Below are 23,316 nucleotides of genomic sequence, written 5' to 3'. Positions count from 1 at the left end.
GGCTGAGGTGGGCAGATCACAAGGTCAGGAGATCGAGACCATCCTGGCCAACATGATGAAACCCTGTTTCTATTAAAAATACAAAAATTACCTGGGTGTGGTGGTGCATGCCTGTAATCCCAGCTACTCTGCAGGCTGAGGCAGGAGAATCACTTGAACCAGGGAGCTGGAGGTTGCAGTGAGCCAAGATCATGCCACTGCACTCTAGTCTGGCGACAGAGCAAGACTGTCTCAAAGAAACAACAAAACAAACCCCCAAAAAGGGGATTTCAGAGGCCTGGTCCCCTGGGTTAAGCCTGGGAGTAAGTCAACCAGTGATTTTCATTTTGCAGTGGCCTCTTTAAAACAATGGCACCGAGATATTTGTCCAGAAGCCCAAGATGGGACTAAGGAGTGAGAAGGGCCCCAGGTGTCTCCCAAGAACTTGGAAGCAGCATCTAGACTCAGCAGCCAATCAGGTGGCTCTGTTTTAGGGCCTCAGGAGTTTGTACACAAAGACCCTGTTAGATCACGGTTATGTTGTACGGATTTTCATACCATGGGTCAAATCACAAATACTTATGTGTAATAGCTTTTTATTAAAAGAACACAGCATCACCCAGAGCAGTGGACCTGGCTGGTTACCTGCCTAGACCCTCTTCTGGTTGTGGCAGCCCATTTCTCCAGCCTGTGACTTTGCTCCTAATCCCAGTTGTGATCTTTAGATGGTTGTCTGTGAGCTCCTGGTACCCCCTCGCCCATTCAGAGGGCCACAGTCCCCACAGCCAATGACTGGTGCAGACGGACAAAGACTCAGCCTCCAGACAGGACAGCTCAGAGGTGCCATTTGTGCTCCAGAGCTCTCCAGGGATCGGGCTGAGGCTTCACCTCACACTCTTGTATAGTTTCTTCCCCTTCCTTGGCCTGCTCCCCCAGTTCCCATCTTGGTTTCTTCTGGAGGCTCTTTTTTTTTGAGACAGGGTCTTGCTCTGTCATGTGGGTTGGAGTGTAGTGCAGTGACACAATCGTGGCCCCCTGCAGACTCCACATCCTAGGCTCAATCTATCCTCTTGCGTCAGCCTCCCGAGTAGCTGGGACTACAGGCATGTGCCACCATGCCCAGCTATTTTTTAAAAATTTTTTATAGAGATGGGGATCTCACTATGTTGCCTAAGCTTGTATGCAACTCTTGGGCCCAAGTGATCCTCCCGCCTCGGCCTCCCAAAGTGCTGAGGTTACAGGCATGAGCCACTGTGCCTGGCCCTTTCTTAATAAATCACTTGTTGTCAAATGCTCATCTCAGGGTCTGAACAACATGGTCAGACTTTATTGCAGGTACTGGTCTTCACCTTTGGGGGTGGCCATGTAATATGCAGTCACTGAGTGTGTGGGGGATTCCGAACCCTCAAGATATCTATGCTGAGAGCCCAGACCCCGTGCGCAGAACAGCAGGGGCTGCAGGACCAGGAAGGCCCAATATGTGGCTTGCCTCACTCCAGGCCATGTCTATGAAGCAGCAAAGAACATCACACCAACAGCCATGTGACTTCCCCTTGGACCATTTATTTCATTGTTCTTTAGTCGAGCTCTTCCCTAAACATCTTTAGATCTCTACCACAGGCTCTTTTCCAGAAATTTGAAACTGTGTTCTTCTTGCCATCTTCACGACACCCCCTGCCCTCTTACATAGGATATTTCAACATCAAGGTGGAAACAGGAACTTAGCTGAGTTTTGCAACAGAGAAGCATATTCTAGGCCTACATTTATAGAAAGTGGGGGTGGGGAAGAGCCATGAGTCCACAGGGGTACATCCACACCGAGGGTCGTCACACTGGGTGGGCAAGTGAGATGGGAAACGGTGTGTGAGTCCTGGGAGCTTCAGAAACATCAGAAATTACCGACATCATTGGGGAAAGCCTTAGAAAAATCTATAAAGACACACTGTCTGCACGTGGGAGGCACTCACTTCCCCCTAATGTAGACTAAAAAAAAAGAAAGAAAACCCATAAACCCACATTAACCAAACACACACACACATGACAAACTCTAAGTCTCCAGACAGACACCCTCAAATAGGCACTTGGTGTTTTCAGCTCTGGGGCTGGAGAGATCTGGGGCTTTGGCCTCCAAAGGCAGGAGTTGCTGTCCCCAGAGAGGAGACAACAGCTTCTGGAGGCTCTGGGGACTCACTGGATAGGTACTGGCCAGCTAGATGGGAAGGAGGGCTGTTTAAAGAACACCCCCTCCCACCGCCCATTTCACCATGACAGTGACTTGCTGGAAGTTTTGTGCCCTGAGGATGAATTTCTGAATATAGTGGGCTGGCATTTCTAAAGAACGCATCACTGAAGGGGCAGGGGCTGGCCTTTAAATGTGAACTTTGCATGTTGGGGACTGATGGGTTCCATGCCAGTAGGGACCAGGTCCAGATTGCTACTAACCACTGTGTTTGCAGAGCCCAATGCCGTGCCTGGCGCTTAGGGGCATACAACAAATGTTTGTTGAATGGTTGAAAGAAATAATCCCAAATGAAAATCTTGTTCCTCCAAGAATATAATTACATTATAACCTTTTCATTGGTTATAAATTGGTTCTTCAAAATGGGATTATAATTCCTTTATTCTTCTGGCCCTAAAGGAACTTTTAAAGATTGAAATTGAGTCTTTTCACTTGGAGCCAGGAATGAATCTGGATATGTCCAAATGAGAGGGTCTTTGGCAAATGCACTGGTGAATTTCAATGGGATAATCAAACCACCCCTAAGCTGGCAGCTGACCCAAAACTGGCTGTTGGGCTGGAGGGCAGGCCAGGGTCCTTATGTGTTGGATGTGGTGTCTGGGACGAGGGGCTGGTCACTTATTATGCCCCAGGGAAGGCCTGATTCTGGCTGCTGGTGAACAAGTTCTTGTCTAGCTGCCTGGACAGATGGCATCAGGAATAAAAAGGAAGAAAGTCAAGGCAGTGGGAGGAGGAAGGTCAGGGACTGACCAGAGAATCAAGGACCAGGCAAGAGAGGATGGATATGGCTGACCAAGGGCATCTTTACACATTGAACTCTCAGGCCACAAGTATGCTGGTCTGGGGAGAAATCCCCATGCATGCGGGGGAACCTGCATCCATGAGACAGATGAGGTAAAAGGAGCATCCCACACGTGGGGAAACCTGCTCAGATGAAATATTTCCAGGAAGGTTCTAAGCTAACTTACTGGACCCTCAGGGAGTGGGGAGGACTAGCCAACAGTGTCCATGCTGCAGAGAGAAAGCCAAGAGGATTTGACAGATTGGTAAGGAATGAAAAATTGGAGGTGGCCACCTGGAAACCCTAAGGGAGGTGGATTTGAAATGATGATGGCAGTTCAAGATACGTCTAGGGTCCTGGGGTCCTGGGGTCCCTTTCCATGGATTCTACCTTGATTTTCAGGGCATGGCTGCTGGAAGAACTGGCGATCCCAGAATCTCCTTCCCTTCTCCCCTCATTCGGTGTCAGACTAGAGACTCAAAATTCTTTGGGGAACGGTTTGGGCACATGGTTTGCTGTGTTTTGTTTTGTTCCTTATGTCAGGGCTATAGAGACACTGGCCCAGCTATTTTCAGCAGGGACAGAGTCGAGGCTCACTGGGGATGGCTTCAGAGGACACTGAGGCCCCGTTCAGGGAGGGCAAGGCACAGACACCCCAAATCCCACCCCACGTCCCAAAGGTCTCCCAGCGGGGCTGTCCAGTCCATGTCAGCAGAAGGCTCTGGGCATGTGAGGGGTCTGGAGAACTCAGGGAAGGAGGCAAACACCAGGGCCCCTGGCAGGTCAGGGCACCATGTGCCACCACTTGAAGGTAAAGGGCTTCCTGCGGACGTTGGTGCCGCAGTGGACTTCCCCCAGAAACTTGTGGTAGGCAGAAATGTCGTCGATGAAGGTGCATTCGAGGCCCAGAGGCTCCAGGAGGCCGCGTACGTGCATCTCCAGGCAGCACTCCTCCTCCACCTGTGGCCCGAATGGCTTGGGGATGCCCAGGTCCTTGTCCAGCACGATCATGTTCACCTGTGATGGGGGATTGTGATGGTAACAGCTTCCATTTAGTGAGCACCTACTATACACATGCCCGTCTTAAGCTCACTGAACCCTCACAGCAACCTGTGAAGTAGTAACTGTGATTGGATAGGGACGGAGTGGGTCTAAGTCACTCACAAATGGCAGAGCTGAGGCGGAAAACCAGGCAATCTGCCTCTGTATGTATGTGTGTGCAAAAGCATTCACATGTCTGTACATGTATGTATACATGGCTATATATGCATGCATCAGTGTGTACATGTACATGTGTATGAATGTGCACACATGCGTGAGTATGTATGCATTTGTGTGTGCATGTGTATTTCTGTGTGTGCGTGTGTGTGTATATATGTTCATGCTGCACGTGTTTCTGTGTGCACGTGTATGTATATGTGTCCACGCATGCACGTGTGTTTATGTGTGCGCATGTGTGTATATATGTGTCCATGTGTGCATATGTATTGTTCTAACCTCTTTCTATGTTATGGAAGACTCTCCTCTATGTAACAGGAATCCCTCCTGTACATAAAGGACTTTTAATCTTTTGCACAGCACTTTCCTATCTGTTAAGAAAAAGGGTTCCCAGTATCTCAGTGAAGCAGCTAGGACGAGCATATCACCCCTAGGAGGAAATGGAGGCCCAGAGAGGGCAAGTGCCTGAGGTGAGGTCACACAGCAGTGCAGCCAGGATTGGGACCTGGGCCTCCCCATTGGACAGCCTCAGTTGAGGGGTCCTTCTGGATCTGGCTGCCCTATACTGGCATGGGGCGAGGGTTGGGGTCCGCAGGGCCTCACCATGTTTGGGAAGAAGGCTCTGGCGCGGTGGTCCTTGTCCATCTTGAACAGAGCGGGCAGGTCAATGATGTCCTGCTCTGTCAGTCCCAGCTCCTTCTTGAGGATGTCACGGTTCCAGTCCAGGCAGCGCTGGGAAGGAGAAAAGAGGGAGGGCATGCAGGTGAGGGGGACACACACCTGCCACCTTGTCAACCCCATCCCAGTCTGCAGCACCAGGCCAGGGGCCCCGGCAGTCCAGAGAGACTTCTAGCACTCAGTGGGCACCTCTGCAGCCTCTCCCCGGCCCTGTCTACCAGGGTTCAGGACAGAGGATGGTCACAGATGTCAGAGCAGCAGCTGCCATTTCCCCAGCACTCACTAGAGCCGGTCCCTGTACTAACTGTTTCCCACACAGCACCTCAGTGACCCCTTGGGCCACCCAACACTGATGATTTTGGTAATAACAAAAGCTAATGTGTACATGTGCCTGGTACTGTCTAAGGGCATTACATAGACTGCTTATTTAAGCTCCAGCCCTGTGATACAGATGCTATTATTATCCCCTTTTAATTTTTTTTTTTTGAGACTGAGTCTTGCTCCATTGCCCAGGCTGGAGTGCAGTGGCATGATCTCGGTTCACTGCAACCTCCACCTCCTGGGTTCAAGTGATTCTCCTGCCTCAGTCTCCCAAGTAGCTGGGATTATAGGCGCCCGCCACCACGCCTGGCTAATTTTTGTATTTTTGGTAGAGATGGAGTTTCAATATGTTGGCCATGTTGGCCTTGAACTCCTGACCTCGGGTGATCTGCCCGCCTCGGCCTCCCAGAGAGTTGGGATTACAGGCATGAGCCACCACGCCCGGCCAAAATTTTTATTTATTTATTTATTTTGTAGAGACAAGTGTCTCACTATGTTGCCCAGGTTGGTCTCAAACCCCTGGCCTTAAGCAATCCTCCCGCCTTGGCTTCCCAAAGTACTGAGATGACAGGCATGAGACACTGTGTGTGGCCCCCATTATCCCCTTTTTAGAGATGAGAGAACCAAAGACAACCTTAGTGAGTTGCCCATGGGCCTACCGTCCCAAGTGAGGGGCGGCACAATTTGGCACTCCTTTAACCCTGGGACTTTAGCCCAGAAGTAAAGCAAGGAGGCTGGCTGAATGCTGGTGGAGGCTCTTCCCCGTGCTGCTGTGCTCCGGGTCAGGAGCTCCTGAGCCCTCGGCCATTCTCTACGGAAGGCCCAAGGATGTGAGGGCCTGAGCCTCATCCCTCCCAGGGGCCCTCTGGCCCTGCACCCCTGCCCTGCCCTCACCTGAAAGTACAGGTTCTCCTGCACGAGGCTCTCGTTGGACAGAATCTTGTTGATGGTGATTCGTTTGCTGCTCATCCCACCCAAGCCTGCGGGGGTCAAAGGACAGGGGATGGTCAAGCTTTAGATACCCAGGCTGGCTGTTCCCCTTTTGCCAAGACCCTCCAGTCCCTGGGCTAACTGCTGGACTGGGACTGGGGAGATGGGGCTGGGGACAGGCTGGATCACAGGAGGGCACTCCCAGGAGAAATCAGGCCCCCTCTGTCTGGGAAGGGCAGCACACACTCTTTTCTCCAGTGTTGACTATGACATCTGAGCCAGGACAGTGGTGGCAGCTGCCTTGCTCTCACTCCGGCCAGTGGGATCAGGGGTGGTACAAGTAGCCCCCTGGTTCTCCCACCTAGAGCCTGCTCCTAAGGATGAGCAGCTGACCAGCATGAATGTGGCAGAAGCAGCATGGCCAAAGGGGACACCCTTCCCATTTTCCAGAACTGCCTCATCTTGGCTGCTGCTCGGGAGTGGCCTGCGTCTGGCTCCCATACCACATGATGGCTTATATGGCTTCCAGCTTGATTAGTAATGCCTAATGCTCAATGAGCACCTACTATGTGGCCGACACTCTTCTAAATGCTTTACATTGAACTAACTCATGGATCCTCCCCACATTTCTATGGGGTAGTCGCTACTCTGAAAAATGAGGAAACTGAGGCACAGAGAAGTTATGTGATTTATCCCAGGTCTTACACTAGGAAGTGGCAGAGTTGGTGTGCAGATCAGTCTGATTCCAGAGCCTATGCTCTTAACCTATTATTTATTTATTTATTCTTTTTTGGCCTCATCTGGGAAGAGCCTGCTGGTCAATTACACTTCCCAGGTTTATAGCTGCATAGCGGCAAAGATGCCCAGCTATAAGCTGGATGTAATCTTTGAGGCTTAGGGACTCAGAAGGCAGGGTCCCGGTAGAGACAGAAAACTTTAGGGATCTGTGATTTTCTAAAACTGATCCAAGTTCAGGGGATAGGTTCATATAAGCATTTTTCTGGAGGGCAAGTCTGTAGTTTTTATCGTCTTTTAAAGGGATGTGTTTTCCCCCAATGTTGTAGGCTCTGATCCAGCAGAGATCCTGGCTCTTTGGCATCGCCTGGTTCACCTTCCTCTCCAGGTCTCCTGTGCACTTCCAGTCTCTGCTGACTGCACATCCACACATCCTCTCTATGTCTGTCCCAATTATGTGAATGTCTAAGTCCAGGAAATAATGTCTCACTCCAGTACTGACGACAACGATGTCTGACCATGCCTTCTGCCCATCAAAATCCACTTTTCTTCCTGTCCCCAAACTGCATTATATCTATTTTCTCTCTATCTCTCTTTCTAAAATACAAGGAGAAATCTGGGGCACTGCATGTCCCTATTTGTACAAAAATAATGGTCCCTATATCCTATGGGTAGGTTTTGAGGGTATGTTTAATATTAGAGAGGAAGCCTCCAGGAAGTCAGGACTCAAGCTCGCCAATCCAAGAACAAACTTCCCGTTGATGGGGAATTTAAAAAGGGTGGTGGTGTTAAATTGGTCTTGTCTGTCCTAGACACCAGTGACAGTCAGGAACACTGTCTCTGGATCTGAGGGGCAGTCATGTATCAACCAGCTATGGGAGTGGATACCAAGCAGAAAAGTGACAAAAGTCATTTAAGAAAAAAACAGGCCGGGCGCGGTGGCTCACGCCTGTAATCCCAGCACTTTGGGAGGCTGAGGCGGGCAGATCTTGAGGTCAGGAGATCGAGACCATCCTGGCTAACACGGTGAAACCCTGTCTCTACTAAAAATACAAAAAATTAGCCAGGCATGGTGGCAGGTGCCTGTAGTCCCAGCTACTCGGGAGGCTGAGGCAGGAGAATGGCTTGAACCTTGGAGGTGAAGCTTGCAGTGAGCCGAGATCGCACCACTGCACTACAGCCTGGGTGACAGAGCGAGACTCCATCTCAAAAAAAAAAAAAAAAAAAAAGTATAATGGATATAGAGAGTGCTGATGCTTAGCCAGCATTGTAGATGTGTTTAATGTCCCGGAACTGTGCCCTTACAGATGATTAAAATAACAAATGTAGGCCGGGCACGGTGGCTCACACCTGTAATCCCAGCACTTTGGGAGGACAAGGCGGGTGGATCACGAGGTCAGGAGATCGACACCATCCTGGCTAACACGGTGAAACCCTGTCTCTACTAAAAATACAAAAAAAAATTAGCCAGGCGTAGTGGCGGGTGTCTGTAGTCCCAGCCACTCGGGAGACCGAGGCAGGAGAATGGCGTGAACTGGAAGGTGGAGTTTGCAGTGAGCTGAGATCATGCCACTGCACTCCAGCCTGGGAGACAGAGCAAAACTCCGTCTAAGAAAAAACAAAACAAAACAAAACAAAAACAAATAAATGTATTAGATTAGGTATATTTTATCACAATAAAAAAGGTATTGGACATAAGGATGGCAACAGCAAAACATTGGGGACTACTAGAGTGGGGAGGGAGACAGGAGGGAAATAGTTGAATGACTAACTATTGGCTACTATGCTCAGTACTTGTGTGATGGGATCATTCATATCCCGAATTACACAAAATACTAAGGTAACAAACCTGCACATGTGCCCCCTAAATCTAAAACAGAAGTTGAAAAAGAAAAAAAAAAGTATGAGGAATTTGCATGGTGTCTGTAACCTGGCTGGCTGTCTCCACCTGATCATCTTTCCCTCTTTCCATGATTAATTCAAATCCAAACCTCATCCCGTCTATATATGTCCCAATTATGTGAATGTTCAAATGTAGAAGATCATGTCTCACTCCTGGGCTGACAACCACGATGTCTGACCATAATATGCCTTTTGCCCACCAAAGTCCACTTTTCTTCCTGTCCCTAAATTGTATTGTATCTATTTTTCTCTCTATCTCTCTTTCTAAAATACAAGCTCCTTCAATGCAGACTGCACATCAGTTTTCTTTTCTTTTTCGAAATTTTTATTATAGAGAGGCTGGGTGTGGTGGCTCATGCCTGTAATCCCAGCACTTTGTGAGGCTGAGGCAGGTGGATCACCTGAGGACAGGAGTTCAAGACCAGCCTGACCAACATGGCGAAACCCCATCTTTATTAAATACAAAAAATTAGCTGGGCTTGGTGGTGCATGCCTGTAATCCCAGCTATTTGGGAGGCTGAGGCAGGAGAATCGCTTGAACCCGGGAGGCGGAGGTTGTAGTGAGCCAAGATTTCATCATTGCACTCCAGCCTGGTCAACAAGAGTGGAACTCTGTCTCAAAAAAAAAAAAAAAAAAAAAAAAAGAAAATATTATAGAGATGGGGCTCTCACTATGTTGCCCAGATTGGTCTCGAACTCCTGTCCTCAAGTGATCCTCCTGCTTCAGCCTCCGAAGGTGTTGGAATTGTAAGCATGAGCCACCAGACTTAGCTGCATGTCAGTTTTCAACCATTTAACCCTCCACTGGGTCTGCTGCCATTTAAAGTATACACTAGGCCTTGAAGATGTGCCATGCACTGCTGGTGACACTAAGGAGCTATGGGCTGCTCACAGTCCACCCAACCACAGCAAAGGTCACAGGAGGCCAGAGGTTCTTCCCACCATGGTGACCTCACAAACCCCGGATCAGGCCAGACACCCAGGGAAGTGGAACTGGGTGCTCAGGGACAAAGTGCTCATCTGCCCCACCCTCCCGAGGGTCTCTCTGGGGCCTCCAGCTCGCCACTTCCTGCCAAGGCCCTGTGACCACTTACCTTTGAACATGATGGCCTCTCCATGGCCGTCCTTCTGCTTCTCTCGGAAGAGCTTGTAGCAGGCCGAGGTGCTGGCCATAAGCAGCAGGAATTTCTCCAAGAGACAGTCCAGAGGGACAGAGTCAGCAGTGGGAGGGCACCCAAGGAGCATGGGGGAGGCCCTGCGCTGAGGACCCATTGCCTTGCCTGCTCATTGCCTCAGGCCCCCAACGCCGAGTGGCAAAGGCTGCCGGGGAGGGTGTTCTCTGCTTCAGAGGAATATTTCTCACCTTTCCTCTACCTCAGCAATGTCACCAGGTCAAGGCTCAGAGCCAAAGGTGGCCTTGGACAGGACTTCTCCAAGTTGCCAAGCAGCCACGCAATTTGCAGGGAATTTCCAGGGTATGAAGTTGTACCCATAAGAAAATGAAAGAACCTCTTTCCAGTGCCACAGGTGCATACTCTATTTCTCTCCAGAGCGTTATCGCCAACACAGTAGCCACTAGCCTTGTGTGACTATTGAACACTTGAGCTGTGGCTAGTCTGAATTGAGATGTATCATATGAGTAAAATCCTTACCAGGTTTTGAAGATTTAGTATGAGAAAAGAATTTAAATCTCTTGTTAATAATTTTTAGGTTGATTACGTGTTGAAATGCTAACATTTTGGATTTATGGGGTTAAAATTTTACCTGCCACAGCAACAACATGCAAACCAGCTTCAGCCTACTTCCTCCTTCCTTTATGCTGTCTGGTTCCCCTAGCTCTTGCCCTCTGCTGGCAGGGGCTGGTAATATATGGGTTTGCTGCTACCCCATTCACTCCAGCCACAGGGGGCTAGCTTACCTTTGTGCCAGGGATGGGGACAAAGGACATGAACTCATCCACGTGGCCCACAGTCAGCCAGTCCGAGTAGAGCTCCACGGGCGCCTGCACCTGCTGGGCCTTCAGGAAGTCACGCACCACCTTGGTCATCCTCCGACCACCAGACCTGGAGAAGGGAGGAACAGGAGTTTCAGAAAACTACCCACCTTACCAGAGGGCCTGCAAAAGGAGTTTGGTCTCTGGGACCCATCCCGGACCCAGAGTGGCATCAGCAGAGAAGTCCCAGGAAGGAGACTAGGTTGGGTTAAGAGACCCTGGCACAGGCAGTAAGGCGTTTGAGTCCAAGGGGAAAGAAGTAGGTGTTAGTTGCAGCTGCGGCCTGTATGAAGGGCAGGGAGCCCAGATCTCAGCCCTCGAGGGTGCCTGTGACTGTGCGGAGGCCACATTCTGTGTGTGAGAGTCCCACCTGGCCTGCCGGAGGGGGCTAGGGCACAGGAGGGCTCCCAGATCTGCCCTCATCCACGTGCTTCTTTGCTACATTAACTTCTACTTATTTTAATCTTTTTTTTTTTTTTTCTGAGATGGAGTCTTGCTATGTTGCCCAGGCTGGAGTGCAGTGGCATGATCTTGGTTTGCTGCAACCTCTGCTTCCCAGGTTCAAGCAATTCTCCTGCTTCAGCATCCTGAGTAGCTGGGACTACAGGCATGTGCTACCACGCCCGGCTAATTTTTGTATTTTTAGTAGAGACAGGGTTTCACCATGTTGGCCTCCCTGAGCTCCTCAAGGGGATTGGGGGCCCCTCCCTGGGCTGCCCTGACTCCCTGTCATTTTTTCTGTCGTTGTACGTCCCTCTATTTCATCAGGGTCTATGTGCATGCCTGAGACCTCTGCCATCTCCTTGAAGGCAGGGGCTGGGCCTCCTGTTTGGGACCCTGTGCCTGACACAGGGCCTGGCACTTGGCTGGTGCTCAGGAAATGGTTGCTGAGTGAATGAGTGGCCACTGAGTGGAGGGAGAAGGAGGCAAGAGTGGGCAAACAATCGCTGCCTGTGCCAGTGGCCTTCCCACAGAAGGTTGAGCATCCCATGTGACTCGGAGGAACCTGGTGCCCAAATCCTGGCTGATCCCATCTGTGCAGGCTCCTGGCAGCCCTTTTGTGGCATGAGAACCTAAGGTATTCACTCTCTCCCCAGCGACTGCCCTGACAAGGAAGAATCTTTTCACTGGCTGGTGGATCAACTGGGCAGGGAGTGAGGAGAATCATGCACAGGCCTGGGAGCCAGGGACTCACATTTCTGGGGCAGGACCACATCTGCTCATACCTCTTTTAAGTACGGTATTCCTGAGGATTCATTGGTATGCTCCCACTCATACCTGTCAGTGTTCCTTTTCCGGACTCCTCCCTCCCTTCCCCAGCTGATTTATTTAATATTTAATTGAATTTAATTTTGTTTTCTGAGACGCAGTTTCACCCTTGTTGCCCAGGCTGGAGTGCAATGGCACGAGCTCGGTTCACTGCAACCTCTGCTTCCTGGGTTTAAGTGATTCTCCTGCCTCAGCCTCCTGAGTAGCTGGGAGTACAGGCGTGCGCCACCACGCCCAGCTAATTTTGTATTTTTAGTAGAGACGAGGTTTGTCCATGTTGGTCAGGCTGGTCTCAAACTCTGGACCTCAGGTGATCCGCCCACCTCAGCCTCCCAAAGTACTGGGATTACAGGCGTGAGCCACCGCACCTGGCCTAATTTTTTTTGAGACAAAATCTCTCTCTGTCACCCAGGCTGGAGTACAGGGGCATGATCTCAGCTCACTGCAACCTCTACCTCCCAGGTTCAAACAATTCTCATGCCTCAGCCTCCCAAGAAGCTAGGATTACCACTATGCCTGCTAATACTTGTATTTTTAGTAGAGACGAAGTTTTGCCATGTTGTCCAGGCTGGTCTTGAACTCCTGGCCTTAAGCAATCTGCCTGCCTCTGCCTCCCAAAGTGCTGGGATTACAGGCATGAGCCACTGTGCCCAGCCTATCTATCTGTCTGTCTGTCTGTCTGTCTGTCTATCTATCTATCTATCTATCTATCTATCTATCTATCTATCTATCTTTGAGATGAGGTCTCTTTCTATTGCCCAGGCTGAAGTGCAGTGGCCTGATCTCAGCTCACTGCAACCTCCACCTCCCAGGCTCAGGTGATCCTCCCAACTCAGCCTCCTGAGTAGCTGGGACTACAGGTGCATGCCACCGTGGCTGGCTAATTTTCATATTTTTTGTAGAGACAGGGTTTGCCGTGTTACCCAAGCTGGTCTCAAAGCCCTGGACTCGAATGATCTGCCCACCTTGGCCTCCCAAAGTGTTGGGATTACAGGTGAGAGCTACCGTGCCCGGCCAACCAGCTGATTTATAATCTCATTATACGCCTTTCCATGTGGGGAAGAGAGTTGTTTATTTAGTTATATATTAGATCCTAAATCACACGAAGATGTAAAGGTTCGCTTAATTTTCTTTCCAAGGGTGTCAGTCTCTTAACAGGAAGTCGTGGGAGGGAATAATTCTCCCAGCCACTTGCTCCATGTGTGAGCAACCCAGGCCACCCTAAAAGAGAAACAGTGACCTCCCCACTCCCCCAGCCCCCAGCCCCAGCCTGGCTTCTCTTACAGAGGAAAGCTGCTCCCGATGAGGATGCGGCCAAGAGGGTATGTCTTGCCGTTCACGGTCACTGGGGGACTGACCTCCAGGTTTCCAAACGAGTCAAGGCTGGTGACAGGCTCAAAGAGGGGCTCCCGGGTCACGTAGCCAAAATCTGGGCCCTAGGCAGAGGGCACACACCTGCATTAGTCTTCTGCAGCCAGGGTCCTCAGCCCCCAAGCCAGCTACCCTCTTTTACCACCTTCAGTCTGGGTCTGTGGGCACTTAGTTTCTAGGCGGGTTGTCCTTGGTCTTCCTATGATTAATAAAGAGCAGGGGGCCTGGGCATGGGGAGGCTGAGTGTGTGAGCATGTCGGTGTAAGTGTGAGAGTGTGTGTGAGAGTGAGTGGGAGTATGAATGTGAGTGTGTGGGCATCTGCATTCCTGTGTGTGCCTCTATTTCCCAAGCACAGATACATATTGGTGATTTCAGGATTAGTCCCCATTTTATGCTATGCACTTTCAGTTTCCCCATCTGTTTTGTTGTTGTTGTTTGTTTTTTTTTTGAGATGGAGTCTTGCTCTGTCACCCAGGCTGGAGTGCGGTGGTGCGATCTCAGCTCACTGCAACCTCTGCCTCCCGGTTCAAGTGAGTCTCCTGCCTCAGCCTCCCCAGTGGCTAGGATTACAGGCAAGCACCATCCCTGGCTAATTTTTGTATTTTTAGTGAGATGGGGTTTCACTGGGTTGCCTAGGCTGGTCTCAAACTCCTGACCTCAAGTGATCCACCCACCTTGGCCTCCCAAAGTGCTGGGATTACAGGGGTGAGCCACTGCGTCTGGCCCATTTCCCCATCTATAAAGAGATACCAGATTAGGTAACCTGAGGACGGGGAGCAGCTTGTATTATTACTGTGCAGTAAGAGAATTTTGCATCCTGACCCATTGTCATGTGACTTCTGGCATCCTCCTGCAAAAGGAATGTACTTCCCTGCCCAGTGTCAGACTTGGTCACATGACTTGCTTTGGCCAATGAAATGTGAGCAGAAGGGATGCATGCCAGTGAACAGCAGAAGCCATAGGAACCCCCACGTGTGTCTGCCAACTCTTTGACTTCTCCCTGTGCTAGGAGAATGGCATTTCCCAGACTGGGGCTGCTCTGGCACCTTGAGTGCTAGAGTGAGGAAGGCATGAAGAAGCAGAGTGGCAGACCAGCATCAGCAATCAACAAGGAATGCCAGCAAGACACAGGCCTTTGCTGTTGTCAGTCATGGAGATTTCGGGTTGGTTTGTTACTTGGTGAAGCTGACCAATACATGTAAAAGTGGCAGCTGTGAATATACATGCCATCTCAACCCAGTCTCAACCTGCCAGACTTGCCACTGAGCCCAGAGGAAGCCTCAGAACCCTTCTTCACACAGAGCTCCAAAAAACTGGAGTTAGCACACAAGACATAACTCCATTGGCCCCTGAAATTTAAGATTCCTCTCATGACTTTTGGGGTACAAATACAGGAATCTTGTTTGGGAGCTTGCACTGGGCTTGGGATGAAGCTTGCCTGACAAAATCCAGTGGAGTAGGAGGATGTGGCTTATCCTGGCTCAGCTGAGAGGCTCCAGGGACAGCTGAGCCCATGCGGTGGTTGGCAGCAGCTTAGCGCTTTCTCACCTTGGGGCCCCAGCTGGCAACATGGGAGCTTGCCGAGGCTGGGGTGCTGGGGCTCTACAGCACCATACAGGTGGGCAGGTATGCAGCACAAAGCTGGGCCTGGTCTGGGCCTCAAGGAACAATGCAGCCGGGGGCCTTGGAACCAGGCCAGCCTGGAATACTAAAGGCAGGTGGTGACCTGGAAAGGCCTCGTTTCTCATGCCTGTGGCAACCATTGCTGGTTGCCTACTCATCATAGTGTTAGGGAAAGTGGACAATAGGCTCACTGAGGACAGGGCCCAGGGAATGATAACCATAACAACAGTGAATAATGGTCATTATACCAGCCATGGCACTGATGCCTTATATAACGCTTTCAATCTTCACAACATTCTGTGAGACCGATATCATTTCTATCCCCATTTTACAGATGAGGAAACTGGGGCTTGTGGAAGGTAATTGCTTGCCCAAAGTCACATGGCTGCTAAGAGGTGCAATTAGGACTCAAGACCAGGTCCGCCTGACATTCCAAAGCTCTGTGCCGACGCCATTGGCTCTAGCATCTCCTTGTGAACAGGGCACTGGGTTAGGAATGTGGGGCAGAACAGGTGTGAACCTGGCACAGGGTCAGCTCTGGGCAGTCCTGGCGTCTGACAGGAACGCTGTCCTGCATGTGTCCTTGGGAAAAGTCCCCTGACCTACTCCAGTCTCTTGTTTCATGCCCTGTTCAAACCTCCCCCAGCGTGTTCAGGGCAGAAGAGTGCAGACAAAAGAAAGATTGATTTCAGTTCTGCCCTCACACACTAGGTTGTTGAGGGCCTAAAAGGGGAGTGAGAATGGCTTCCAGAATGGGAGGAGTCAGATGGCTTAAAAACAAACACACAAAAAACATGGCCAAGTACGGTGGCTCACGCCTCTAATCCCAGCACTTTGGGAGGCCAAGTTGGGCAGATCACCTGAGGTCAGGAGTCCGAGGCCAGCCTGGCCAATATGGTGAAACCCCATCTCTAGTACAAATACAAAAATTAGCCAGGCGTGATGGTGCATGCCTGTAATCCCAGCTACTTGGGAGGCTGAGGCAGGAGAATCGCTTGAACCCGGGAGATGGAAGTTGCAGTGAGCCACTGCATTTCAGCCTGGGTGACAGAGCAAGACTCCGTCTCAGAAAACAAAAACAAAAACACACCCACACATGCACCGAAAACCATAGCCTCAAGGTGCTGATGAACTTGGAAGTCGGAACCATGATTTTTGACAATTGCATAACTATGTTTTTTTCTTCTTTGAAACTTACTTAACTCACTTTGCTGCAATTTGGAGGGGAAGGGCAGCACCAGGGACCAGGGCCTCTGGAACTAGATCTTACTCTATTTCCCTTAGCTCCCATTTCCCACTAGAAAACGCTCCATGTTTTGGAAAACATCAGTTATCAGAGCAGGAAAGGACCTCAGAGGCAGCTATCCCAAGTGACCCGTTTTGCAGAGGAGAAACAGAGGCTCCAGGCAGCAGACAAATGTGTCAAGGTGGCCCAGGGTCTCCTGACCACTCTGTCTTATGAGAGTCTCTGGGATCATCCTCCATCCCCAAGTGGCCCTAAGCATCTTACCAGGAGCTCCTTCACAGGAAAGTCCTTTAGGTTTCCATCTCGGGGGGAGTCCAGCACCACGGGGAAGCCTTTGTGGGGGGCCTCGATGTAGCCAAACTCAATCTCATCCTGCAGGGACACCAAGGAGAGCTGTTAGATGAGCCCAAGGGACAATTTGTGCACATGGGCAGAAAACTCGAGAAACACAAGAGCATCAAGGAAAAAGAATGTCTATCTTGTTCCCCATCCCCTGGTCCCCCATCCTCCTCCCCTCACACTGATGATGGCAGCATAGGTGTCCACAGGTGGTCTCTGCACATCACAAGCAGGTTTCTTACCGATATCAGCTCCATTTTTTTTTTTTTTGAGACAGAGTCTCACTCTGTTGCCCAGGCTGGAGTGCAGTGTCATGATTATGGCCCACTGCAGCCTCAAACTCCTAGGCTCAAGCGGTCCTCCTGCCTTAGCCTCTGAGTAGCTAGGACTACAGGTGTGCACTACCATGCCAGGCTAATTTTAAAATTTTTTGTGGAAACAGGGTCTTGCTATGTTGCCCAAGCATGTCTTGAATTCCTGGTCTCAGGCAATCCTCCCACCTCAGTCTCCCAAAGTGCTGGGATTACAGGCATTATCCACCATGCATGGCCTAGACCTCACTTTAAAAAACACAATAACCAGGCGTGGTGGTGCACGTCTGTAGTCCCAGCTACTTGGGAGGCTGAGGTGGGAGGATTGATTGAGCCCGGAAGGCGGAAGTTAAAGTGAGCTGAGATCGTGCCACTGCACTCCAGCCTGGGTGACACAGTGAGACCCCATCTCAAACAAAACAAAACACACAAATAGCAAACAGCATCCTGAATATGTTTTCCTTTGAGTAACAACTTAACTCGAAGCACATCCTGTATCCATATTGAGAGATTGGCTTCATCCTTTGTAGCGGTTGCACAGAACCTCCGGGAAGGCTGTTACTCAGTCCTCCACGGATGGACATTTAGGTTGCTTTGCAATCTTTTGCTACTACAAGAAGCAGCACTGCAGTGCGCTGCCTTGTATGTTCATGTCTTTGTGCACGTGTGCAGATATGAGCTGACAAAAGAATCTCCATCTGCAGAGCTGCTGGGTCCGGGCAGTTTACATGAAGCCGACTCTTCTTTGCCTGACCCCGGGGTCATGTCCTTCCCAGCCTGGACCTGGACTCCTCACCTGGATCCAGCGATCGCCTCGGTTTATGTACTGGAAGCAGACCTTCAGGTCACAGTTGGTTTTCTCCACCAGGTTCTTCACCTCTTTCAGGAACAGGTAATTATCCTTCATGCTGAGAAATTGGGGGAAGAAGGAGAGGCCAAGAGAAAGGGTGAGGAGGGGCCAGAGTCATTGCCCTGAGATGGTGACAGCAGCTGGTATCTCTGGGCTATGCTGGGCAGATCAGTCTACACCTGTGCTCACGGCCACCTTTATAAAGGCTGCTGGAATCAAAGGCCAAGTAAACCCACCCATTCATGTGGCGTTTGTCAAGGTCATGAACAAATAAAATGAGGAGGGGAACTCTCACCCCCACCTGTCCCAATGCCTTACACCTCTGACTCCACAGATTTTCAATTAAGAGCTATGCCTGGCATGAAGATGGGATGCATGTGAGGACCCGAGGGGTCCCTTTTGGGTTGCCAGACATCTAATCATAGGCACTTTTTCCCTTGGTTCTCATCTTGCTATTGTGGACCTAGCTCATAATAGGTGGTCAATAAAAGTCTGTTTAATGAATGAGTCAGATGAGCTGCATTTCCACTGCATAGGAGGTTGCTAAGTGCGTGGTAGGGGGTTAAGCAAGAGAGCAGAAGGGCAGCTATTATTTTTAGAGTATACCCTGCATGCTGGATCTTGGATAAATGCTTTGCCTGCTTCGCCTCATTTAATCCTCACCGTGACTCTATGATGTGGGCATTTCAGAGAGGCTGAGAAAGTTGCTAAAGGTAACACAGTGGTAAGTGATGGGGCCAGGAACTAGACTCATGTCCATCTGACTCGGCTCTTGGCCACTCTGCCATGCTGCCTCTCCAGGCTGGGGCCACCCCTTACCAGCATACAAACACCGACACAGGAGGCAGGATGTTGGGGGTCATGATCCACGGAGCAATTCGGAATATCACGGTGTCCGTGAAGATGGGTGTCAGGGGAATGTCCTGGGTGTGAGAGACAAGGCGTGGGGGGTCAAAAGGTCTTGTTAGGGTGCTTTCTTTGCCTGCCTTTCAAAGCGGGTGAAACTGATGACTGAATACATTTCCTGAGTACTTGCTGTGCACCAAGACTGTGCTAAGTACTTTCACACGTGCCAATTCTTTTCTGCCTTCCAACCACCACAGGAGGTAGATACTGCTATGATCCTCACTTTTCAGATGGGGAAACTGAGTCATGGGGCTGTTAACTGCCCAAGGTCACATAGTTGGTAAGTGGTAGAGCCAGGCTTTACACCCAGGCAGTCAGCTGCTGAGTTCACACTCTTAACCACTGTCCTATCTTGTCCAATCAAACTTCTCTTCCTGAAATCGCCCCACGCAACGGTTGAACCAGCCCCACGCCTTCCTCTGTTTTTGCCCTGGGCACCTTGCCCTTTTCTGTGTGTGGGCATTTTGGCATTGTTTTGGGTCAGTTTTGCTATGTACAGACTGTTTTGTTTTAAGGAATGGTCAAGCAGCTTGCCTGGAACCCGAGGGAAAGTGAGGTCTGATTCCAGGGTTCCTTTGTGGGGCTGGCTTTCAAAAGCTATAGGAAATGGACCCCATCCTTGGTGGGGAGGTGCGGGGGTGGGGGGACTGTTGCACGGCTTGCCTTGCTTGCCGTGGTCTGCCTTTTGAGTCTCTGTGGGTGCTTGAGAGATCCTGGGGTTCCGGTTGCCCTGGGCATGGGTGCCATCAGAAGCCCCATCCCTGTCCTCTATCCTGTTGGCTTTGCCTTTTGCACTTCCCAGGGAGCTTGAGGGTGCCTTGTAAGTAGAACTTTACAAGTTTGGATGCTCACAACCACCCCAGGCAGCAGATGCTTTTTGGATTTTCTGTCTTATAGATGGAGAAAGTACGGCATATTACCCTTAACTAAGGAAATTAACAGGAAGCTTAATTCACTTGCCTAGTGTCTTGTGGTGGTTAAACCAGGAGTTGAACCTGGGCAGTCTGCTGCCAGGGCTCATTCTCATACATCTCAGCTAGATCCAGCCTCACCCTTGTATAGCACCCATTGTATCCTTTCCCAAAGTGGCCTGGGGATAAAAATGAGGGGCTCTTGTGTCTGTGAGAGCAGTCAGGTCCCTCCCTTTTTTTCTGAGTGAAACAGGGTGGGCCTGAGAGACTAGGGTCTGGGGATGAAAGGTCTTTGTGATGAGAGGTTCTTGTGCACACAGCATGCCCTCAGTGAGGCGGGCTTCCCTAGAGGGACAGGACCTCTTCTTCTCATCCAGCTTCTCCCAAAAGCAAGAGCAAAGCTAGCTGAGACGCCTGGCCCCAGGGTAGGGCACAACCTGAAACTGGGATTTGGGGTTCAGCCTGCAGTCAGAGATGGTATAACCCCCAGATGGGGGAGGGATCAGAGTAGGGCAGGAAGTACAGAGCGCACAGTAGGTGGTCAGCAAACCCCACCCGGGTGGCTGCTTAGAGCCTTGTGCTAATCAGCAGGACTCTGGGCCTCAGACCTAGGCAGGGAGCAGGGAAGGCCAGGGCACAGGTGTGGAATGTGTCAGAAAACATTGCCCACAGGGAATCCGTGGGGAGCAGGAGCAGCAAGGAGACTGGCTCAGAGGACCCAGAAGCATGGCTCAGAGGACCCTGGCAGCCACATGCAGGCTTTGCAGGGGTCATCGAGGTCTCCTAGCCTGGACCCACCCCCTTGGCGCTTTGAGCGGGGTGGAGCATAGTGTGGGCTCCTAGGAATGGCCCACTGGTAAAAGCCCCACCCTGGCCCCCGGGGGTAGCCCCCTATGGTGGAAGCCTGGAGCCCTCACCTGGGCCATGTACTCCAGCAGGCTGACATGGATGGAGACCAGGCCTGAGAAGCCCTCGTCGGGGAAACAGAGGCCTTCTACGAAGAAGAGCAGCTCCGCGGAGCCACCCGTGTACTTGACCACATGGTAGAGCTTCCGCCGGCCCAGGATGTGGATATAGCGTTGGCCGAAGAACGGGTCTGGAGGGAAAAGGACCAACGTCAGACTCCCACTCACATCAGAAAGAGGTCAGTGGGGTGGTATCACTGATGGGGACAAAAGGGCAAAGTAGTTTGTTCTCTAGACAGAGAGAAAAGCACAAGCAGAAAATGCCACCAGAGTGGCCATGGCTAGGAGTCATCGTCATTTTCTCAGCACTGCTGTGTGCTGGTTGTGTGGCGCTTCGCCAGACAGTCACCCTCTCTGGCTTTTGGCTTCCCCATCTATGAAATGAACAAGCTCTCTCTGAATGGCCGATAGGAAATTGCCAGCTGAGCAGTTAGTGGTGTCAGGGGAGGGTATAATTGTTTCCATTTCACAGATGAGGAAACCGATCTCAGAAAGGAGGAGTGGCTTGTCCGAAGTCAGAGAGCCAGTAAATAGCTGAGCTGGGACTCAGGTTCAAGTCCAATTCTGAAACCCAAGCTCTCATCCCCTTTGTATAAACAAAACATAAATGTGCCCATTAGTACCAAAAATTCCCTCCATATCATGGAAGCCGTGTTGGTGTAAAGGCCAGTGCATGGGCTGTCCATTTTTGTGGCTGGGCGGAAAGGCAGGTTCCTCCAGTGCTCCTGCCCTCCTGAAAGCTCCCAGTTCGACTTGTGCTGTCCCCTCTGCCTGAAACAATCGTGTCCCTTCTTCCTTCAGGCCTTGGTTTGTGTCACTTGCAACAATCCGGCCCAGATCCCCCAGAGACAAAGCCAGGGGCTCTGCTTGGAGCTCCCACAGCCCCCTGCCGTCTCCATCACAGCCTTTATTTATTTACTTATTTGTTTATTTATTTATTTATTTATTTATTTATAGACGGAGTCTCGCTCTGTAGCCTAGGCTGGAGTGCAGTGGCGCAATCTTGGCTCACTGCAACCTCTGCCCACTGCAACCTCCCAAGTAGCTGGGATTACAGGGCACACCACCATATCTGGCTAATTTTTGTATTTTTAGCAGAGACAGGGTTTCGTCGCCATCTTGGTCAGGCTGGTCTCGAACCCCGTGCCTTAAGTGATTTGCCTCCCTCACACTCCCAAAGTGCTGCTATTACAGGTGTAAGCCACCACACCTGGCCTCATCACAGCCTTTTTAAATGTGGGTGACCTGTGCGAGGGTAGAGACAGGCCCAGTGTGGCCCAGGGCCTGCCTGGCACATGGTCATGTTTAACAAATGTCTACTGAACAAACCAATGACTCCCACAACACTCCCTGTGGGAGAGACCAAGGGGGAATTTTCAGGCAGATTGAGAGCACATGAATCAGGCAAGGACCTTCGGGGAGACAGAGGTGGTCCAGATGCAGCCTCTCTAAGAGCAGTGCTCAGCTGATGATAAGATGCAGCAGATGTGGGAAGCGTCATAACGGCAGCTATGGGTGAGATCCAGTCTGGTTACTTGGGGTAGGGTGGGAAGGGCAGAGGAGGCGAGGTGGGAAGCATTTGAGCAGAGGAAGGCAGCCTTTGAGATGCCCTCGTGGGGTGGCAGAAATGGGTGTGGTGGGGAGAGGAGATACTTGCATTGGTAAAGGCATGGAGATAGGACCCTACGCAGTTCCAGAAGGAATTTCTTTATGCCCTGTAGAGCTGGAAGGGCAGAATCAGCCTCAGCTTAGTGCTTTCAACGACAATGATAATGGTTAATGACCAGATGCTCAAGGGTTAGAACACATAACCAGAATAGCCTGGCACAAACCAGGTGCTTGATTAAAACGTGTGAAATAAGTGAATGAACTGCGAAGCCAGGGCTTGGGAGGGTTCCTCTTGTGGGACAATGTGCCGAATTAGACCCGGGTTATAAATCTCACTAAGGGTGCTTCCCTTAGTGGTTATGACTTCCAATGTCAGAGGGACCTGGTTTAAATACTGCTCTGGCTTTACAAGCTATAAAACCTCAGGGAGCCGGGCGCAGTGGCTCATACCTGTAATCCCAGCACTTTGGGAGGACGAGGCAGGCGAATCACGAGGTCAGGAGTTCGAGACCAGACTGGCCAACATAGTGAAACCCCATCTCTACTAAAAAATACAAAAATTAGCCAGACATGGTGGCGCACGCCTGTAATCCCAGCTACTTGGGAGGCTGAGGCAGGAAAATCTCTTGAACCCAGGAGGCAGAGGTTGTGGTGAACCGATATCACACCACTGCATTCCAGCCTGGGCAACAGAGCGAGACTCCATCTCAAAAAACAAACAAACAAACAAAAAAACCAAACCTCAGAGAATTCACTTAACCTCCCTGAGCCCCAGTTTACTCATCTGTTAAGTGGGAGATAATGATACCCATGCCACAGGGTCAATGCAAATGACACAGCCTCAGTAACTTCAGTAACCTCAGTAACCATGGGTAACCATCGATAACCCTGCTTGGACCTGTATTACAAGGACGTGAAGGAGTTTTCATTGAATAGTTTCCGAACAGAAGGCAGGGAAACCATGTCCCACCTCATCCTCCCTTGGGAAGGAGGAGTCCAAGAAATGAGGTAGAAAAATTCAGATACTGAAAGTCCCAAAGAATAGAAAGTGAGGTCCTGCTCACCCAGAAACAATAGTGGGCACCCTACGGCCCTATCACTCAGTAGATTCAGATAGATTAGCATCACGCAAACATTTTC

At 50.6% G+C, this 23,316-nt stretch overlaps 1 protein-coding gene across 2 annotated transcripts in view; it reads right to left on the bottom strand.

The window, feature by feature from the left end:
• Window positions 1–1,522: 1,522 nt before the first annotated feature.
• The window catches only part of PADI2 (peptidyl arginine deiminase 2), a 51,746-nt gene continuing 29,952 nt past the window's right edge, over window positions 1,523–23,316 (bottom strand). Inside the window, exons 7-17 of one of the 2 annotated variants that reach the window (XM_045379599.2) lie at window positions 22,226–22,291; window positions 20,521–20,699; window positions 18,606–18,709; window positions 17,733–17,844; window positions 16,551–16,658; window positions 13,330–13,481; window positions 10,702–10,846; window positions 9,878–9,971; window positions 6,111–6,196; window positions 4,821–4,949; window positions 1,523–4,016 (exon numbers count right to left, since the gene is read on the bottom strand). In XM_045379599.2, coding sequence (XP_045235534.2) covers window positions 3,783–4,016; window positions 4,821–4,949; window positions 6,111–6,196; window positions 9,878–9,971; window positions 10,702–10,846; window positions 13,330–13,481; window positions 16,551–16,658; window positions 17,733–17,844; window positions 18,606–18,709; window positions 20,521–20,699; window positions 22,226–22,291 — 1,409 coding nt within the window. In that variant the 3' untranslated portion in view covers window positions 1,523–3,782. The remainder of the gene's footprint in view (window positions 4,017–4,820; window positions 4,950–6,110; window positions 6,197–9,877; window positions 9,972–10,701; window positions 10,847–13,329; window positions 13,482–16,550; window positions 16,659–17,732; window positions 17,845–18,605; window positions 18,710–20,520; window positions 20,700–22,225; window positions 22,292–23,316) is intronic. The other variant, XM_005544642.4, reaches the window with a different exon arrangement.

This window comes from Macaca fascicularis, chromosome 1 (assembly GCF_037993035.2).
Source record: "Macaca fascicularis isolate 582-1 chromosome 1, T2T-MFA8v1.1".
NCBI lineage: Eukaryota > Metazoa > Chordata > Mammalia > Primates > Cercopithecidae > Macaca > Macaca fascicularis.
Note: the sequence above shows the minus strand (reverse complement) of the source record. Positions and strands in the feature narration are given on the sequence as shown.